This window comes from Rattus rattus, chromosome 9 (genome assembly GCF_011064425.1).
Source record: "Rattus rattus isolate New Zealand chromosome 9, Rrattus_CSIRO_v1, whole genome shotgun sequence".
NCBI classification, from domain to species: Eukaryota; Metazoa; Chordata; class Mammalia; order Rodentia; family Muridae; genus Rattus; species Rattus rattus.
Genome location: NC_046162.1, coordinates 110,249 through 116,570, shown reverse-complemented (window position 1 = coordinate 116,570; position 6,322 = coordinate 110,249). Strand labels below are relative to the sequence as shown.

Genomic DNA, 6,322 nt, shown 5'->3' with positions numbered 1-6,322 from the left:
TTCAGGCACAGCCTAGGAGTAGTATAGCCAGGTCATACATCATCCTATGTTTAGGTGTTCAAGGCCCTACCATACTCCTTGCATTTTCCACCAGCAGGATAGAAAGCTCCTTTCCCTTGAATTCTTGCTGGCAGTTGGTCGTTGCTTGTTTTCTTGATAGCCATTTTGATTGGCATGAGGTAAATCTCTGTGTACTTTTGATTTGTGTTCCCCTGGTGGGTGAGGTTGTCCCAATTTTTCATGTTTGCTGGCCATATTCTTCTTTGAAGCTACTCATTTCCTTTACCCACCGACGGATTGATGTTTCTTAGCCTTCTATCTCATGTATTCTGGATGCTAGCCCACTGTCAGGAGAATCTGGATGCTAGCCCACTGTTGGGAGAATCTGGATGCTAGCCAGATGCTAGGAGAATAGCTTGCAGAGATGTTTTTCTCCTGTTTTATAGGTGGTCTGTCTGCTCTGGAGGTCACTTCCTCTGCTGCGCCAGAGCCTTTCAATGTCATACAATTCAATTGCCAGCCTCGCTCTTCCTCCTTGAGCTATTGGAGTTATTTTTAGAGTCCTCGTCTGAGCTTGCTCTGGAAGCCTTTCTCTATGGAGATTTCAGAGTGTCAGGGCTTACATGAAGGCCTTTTATGATTTAGAATAGGTTTTTGTTTGAGGTGAGATACAGGGCTCATGTTTAGTCCTCTACTTGTGAAGATCTGCACACCCCACACATACACCTTTCATTACTCAAAACTAATTTACATATTCATGGTTTAAAACAAAATGAATCTGTGAAAAGTGCTTAAAATGAGAACACTCTTAGGTCCCTGCTTTTCTTCCAGCCTGCCCTTTGCTTCCATTTCACGTTTAAAAGCTGACAGAGATAAGTGAACGTTGAGAGAACTCTGTGTTACTCTCCCTCCACATCCGCACGCCGGTACTGCTCACTAATTCCCTCTCTGCTCACAATTCTTAGTCATCACAGACTTTTTTCCAAGTTAAAATGAAGAAGATGATCTTGTTTTGTTTTGTTTTTTTTAACAGCTTCACTGAAGTATAATTTGTATAATAAATTAGACTCACTTGGGATTATTTTCACTGGTTTATAGACTTTCGTTTATATGTTCTAGATTTGAGATGTTTCCATAACAGAACTGATTCCCCTGGTCAGTTTGGAGTTAATTTTCTCCCCAACCCCAACCTGAGTAGATGTGAATCTCAGTCTCTAGGTGGGCCTTTCTGGATGATTTCAGAGATGTTTTCTGCGAGCTATCTGGTTATGTTGGTAACTGCCAACAATGAAACACTGTGCCTTTAATAGACGTATTAGTCGCTTTTCCCAGCGACATGACCAGATAAGTGGAGAGAAGCAACTTCACGTGGGAGGGACTCGTTTTAGCGGATGATGTGTGAGGAGGCAGTCCCTCACAGTGGGGAAGTGGCTGCAGCAGGGTGAGCTGGCTGGTCACATTGCATGTGCAGTCAGGGAGTGGGGAATGAATGATAAATGTGGTGCTCACCGGCTTTCTTCTTCACTGGAAAGACATACTTCGTCCTTTGTAGCTGGGAGGTGATCTGTGAAAAAGCAGATCATTTGAGCATCTGGTTCCCCAGTGACTTTTCGTCCAGTGGCTCTAACCGGCTGTGGTGACTCTCCACCAAGTCAGTGGTCACAGGGTGAGTCTCAAACACCTTTCGGCTCTAGCCGTATTTGTGCCAGCTGTGGTAGACTCTGAGATAAGTTAAGGAAAAGCAGCCTGCACAGCCTAGCTAAGCCGTTGAAGGTTTACACAAGTGGCATGCACGACTGGATTCTCAGAAGAGGTGTTTTGGTGTTAGTGCCCAGAGAAAAGTGAGGCAAGACAGTTGGAGGAACAACCACATTGCTCACTGTGGTGTATCCAGCCGCACAGTTTTCTTACCTCTGTCCTGTATGGCACACCTTGGCTTCCCCCTCCTGAGCCTTATATGATGTGTCTCTCTATGTGTGTCTGCGTGTGTCTGCATGTCTGTGTGTGTATACCCATGAACACTTGTTCAGAGGCCAGACATTAGACATTGAGGTCCTGCTCCCCTACTCTCTGCATTATTTCATTGAGATAGTCTGTCACTGAACCTGGAGCCAGCTAGCAAGCCCCATCTCCACCCCTCACAGCATCAGGGTGACAGGTATGTGCGGCCACACCTGGCCTTTTAGCTGAAATTCGAACTCAGGTCTACAAGCTTGCACAGCAGGTCCACTTACATATTGAACTATCTCCCCATCCCCTCATGTCCTATATCTTGTATTTATTTAGTTTCTGATTTCCTAATTTCCTCATTTGTTCCTAATTTCAACAATTACATTTTTCCCAAATATTTTGAATGTTTCTTTTTGTACATCTGTCCATCCTTATTTAAAACCTTTTTGCCTTTAAGGATTTTTAAAGATACTCTAAAATCAAACGCTTTAATCATTTCTGCGAAAGTTTCATATGCATTCACCCCTAACTCCTCCCTGTGACTCTCCCCATCCACCCTCACCTTCTATCTCTCTAATTTGGTGTCCTTTTTCTAATGGCTCATGGCCTCCTATCTGTGCTGTCTGTGTACTTCCTGGTGTGGGGCCGTCCACTGGAGCTGGAGCCCGGCCAGGCTGCCGGGAGCCACGCACCCTTAAAGAGACTGACTCTTCCTTCCCCAGAATCCACCAGCCATCCTTGTTATGGGTGGGGGCTCACGTAATCCTTCCCTCCTTCACGCTAGAATGGTGACTGGCTTCTCCATCAGAAGACACTGTCTCTTACAGTGTTTTTCGCCTTTCTTCCATTCTCTCCTTGAGCTCTGGGGAGGGAGTGTGGTGCAGATGAGCACTCACAGCCACTTCCTCTCTTCACCAGTTCTGTGAACTGCGTTAACCACCATTCACTGTGTAAAGCAAGGTCCCTGGTGATTGCTGAGAACCGCATTGATCTGTGGGTAAAGATATGAACTTAGAGCAGCTTTACACTATGTCCACGTCGCACAAGAGCAACAGTGGACTTACTCCTGGGTTCTGTGAGTTCCCCGGCCATGGGTTCTGGAGAGTGGCTGGGCCCCATGAGCCTCTCCTCCATCCGTGACTGAATATTCTTGTCCAGGTCCTGTGCAAGCAACTATAGCCACTGAGTTCGTGAGAATGACAGCCATGCTGTGCCTGAAGATGGCATTCACAGCCCTCTTCCCCGTAACCCAACTCTTGTATTCTTCCTACTGTCTCTTGTACCGTGTTCTCTGCACACCCTGGAGGTGTTGACATGGCTGTCCTGTTGAGGGCTGAGGACTCAACAGTCACTTCTCAGCACCTGGGCCAGCTTGAGTTTCTGCATTTACTGACTTTCTCTGTGAAGAGAGGCTTCTCTGACCACGGCAGAACATAGCACCAGGCTAGGGTGTGAGCTCATGTACTGAGCGGCTTCCACTTAGCAAAGCTCATGTACTGAGCGGCTTCCACTTAGCAAAACAGAGCAGTTTAGCTTTATCACCAGAGACTCTGACCTCCCCAGTCACGGGTCTTTGACAAGTCCACAGTGCAAAGCATGAGCTGCCTCCTGACGTGGATCCTAGATCCAACCAGAATGCGGTCAGGACATGATTACATCACTGGGATCATCTTACCTGGCATGCTGGTGTTGAAACACGGAAGGGCACAGCTGGGTAAGACCAGTGATGACCTTTCTCCCCCAGCATTCTGTGCAGCAGCTTTCATCAGTGAAAGCTAGACATCGAGACGGCAGGGAGGCAGCGCCCACTCATTTCCAGTGTGATCTCTCTTTGTCCCACACCCAAAGTGTGCTCTTACCGTCCCTTCCCTCTGTTGAACTGGTGCACCCCAGACACTATCCCCGTCCTCTCTTGAGAGACAGCTACCCTCTGCAATAAGGTTCCTACCCAGAGGTGGATACTTTGTAAGAACCACAGACTAACAGCCTTCTACACAGCCATCAAGCTGTTAGGGTCTATAAGGAGGCTGGTGGTAATTCTGTGCTTATAGAGTTGTTCCTTTGTACCAGTGTGAATGAAATAGATAATGAAAAGGATGAAAGGAAAGATAAAGAAGAAACCGTTTTAGTTTTAGGTTGCTAGAAGGGAAGGATTTATGGGTTTTGCTTTTGTTTGGTTTGATTTGGTTTGGTTTGGGTGTAGAAAGGATGGGTGGGCAAGATGGCTCAGCAAGTAAAAGCAGTTCCTCACAGACCTGAGGAGACTGACAACGTGAAAGAAGAGAGATAATTCCTGAGAGCTGCCCCTTGACCTCCACATGTGTGCTGTGTCATGCCTGCACACAGACACACTCACAATCTCACACACACACTCACACACACTCACACACTCAAACACACACACACATTCACACACACTCAAATCACACCCTTCCACACACACTCTCTCACATTCTCTCTCTCACACACACGAACACACACACTCACATACACACTCTCTCACGCACACTCTCACATACTCACAGTCTCTCACACACACTCAAACACACACACACATTCACACACACCAAATCACAACCTTCCTCCACATTCTCTCTTCTCTCTCTCTCTCTCACACACACACACACACACACACACACACACACACACACACCTCACGACACTCACACACAGTCTCTCACACACTCTTACACACCCACATACATTCTTATACTCACACACACTCTTATACACTCTCTCACACTACACACATACTCTCACTCACACTCACTCATACACACTCACTCACTCAAACACACACACCTGCACACACACACTCTCTCTTTCTCTCTCTCTCTCTCTCTCTCTCTCTCTCTCTCTCTCACACACACACACACACACACACCATTTTAAGAAAGAAAGGTAAGAGTCTGCCCTCACCGCATCCCAAAGACTCTAATAAATTGTGTTTTCATTCTCATTTGATTCTAGAGAGTTTAGAGTTTCTTTCCTGATTTCTTCAATGACATGCCATTCAGGTCTTTGTATACTTTCCGTTTTTTCTTTTAGTAATGACTTTTAGTTTGTTTCCACTATCTGATGGTAAAAGAGATGTTGTTGTTATTGTTGTTGTTGTTATTATTATTATTATTTTACATCTCCAACAGATTTATTTTAAAGGGATAACCTAAGGGAGAAAAAATGGGGGTACAGAAGTATGGACTAGAAAATAAATACAAATGTAAGCTGTTTTACTAATTTTATAACCACAAACGTGTACGGAGAATGGTGCCCTGTACAAAACACAACAGATTCAAACGAGGTGATCCCTTAGCAAGGCTGAAGATTCAGTCTCTGGTATTTGGAGTTTAGGATGCAGTCCTTGTTTTTGGATGGATCACTGGGTGTTTGGCACAGTCCACGCTATTAACCAGATTTGAACGGAAGAGTGGCCACCTGACCCAGGTAGAAGTAGATGGAGTGTTTGGTCTCATGTGTCACATAACTACCGAAGTTCCGGTTCTCTACGTCATACTTCTCCAATGCCTGAGTAGCGCACTCCGCCGAGTCCTGTTGAATCTCTTCCGACATGTCTGCATTTTTGATCACCGCCTTCCTGTCGCACATGGTTACCATGGAGTAGGGGCCAGCCGGCTGCTGCGAGCTCCTAGGGAAGGTGCTGGCGCCGCTCAAGCAGCAGTGGGCAGCCGGTCGTTACTGAAGCCGTGGCGCATCTCGAGATGTTATTATTATTATTTTTTTAATCTGGTAACTTTTTTTAACAGAATGAAATGTGGTCTGTTTTAGAGAACATTTCATGTTGAACATATATTCCATGGCAGCGAATGGTGTGTCTTCCACGGGTGTGTGGTACGTCCGTATGAGCTACAGCGTGTTTAACGTGGAAGTTTCTCTTTTGGTGGTTTGTTTGTTTTGTCTAGATGGTCTATTTGTGAGAGAAAAGCATTAAATCATGCAAAACCACTGAATCCGGTCTAATATGTACTTGCTGTGCCTTGTGGTGTGTGTTTATGTGGTTGGGGCCCCGGTGTTAAGTGCATATGGTTACCATAAGCTCTTAATGGACAATCCCATTGGCAGCATTTAGTGCCTCCCTAATCCTTCTGTCTCTGCCTGAAGTCTGCTTCTGCCTCCATTTGGATGGCGTACCGTCTTCCATCCCTTTGAGTTCCGTGAGTGTACATCCTTACCACTGAGGCGTGCTTCTTGCAGATAACAAATAGTTAAGGGCTGCTTTTGATCCAATCAGATTCTTTCTGTCTTTTAACTGAAGCGTGGAGACCATTCACACTCAGGGTTATTTATCGTTTGGAGGGTTGTGCAGACTCCTCTAGTTTTTTCATGGTGGAGTTGGCTATTATTTTATTTCCTT

At 45.7% G+C, this 6,322-nt stretch overlaps 1 protein-coding gene across 1 annotated transcript; it reads right to left on the bottom strand.

The window, feature by feature from the left end:
• Positions 1-5,079: 5,079 nt before the first annotated feature.
• LOC116910102 (dynein light chain 1, cytoplasmic-like) lies at positions 5,080-5,556 on the bottom strand. The gene has a single exon (XM_032913929.1). It carries the CDS (start codon positions 5,554-5,556, stop codon positions 5,356-5,358), a length of 201 nt encoding a protein of 66 aa, XP_032769820.1. The 3' UTR covers positions 5,080-5,355.
• Positions 5,557-6,322: the final 766 nt, after the last annotated feature.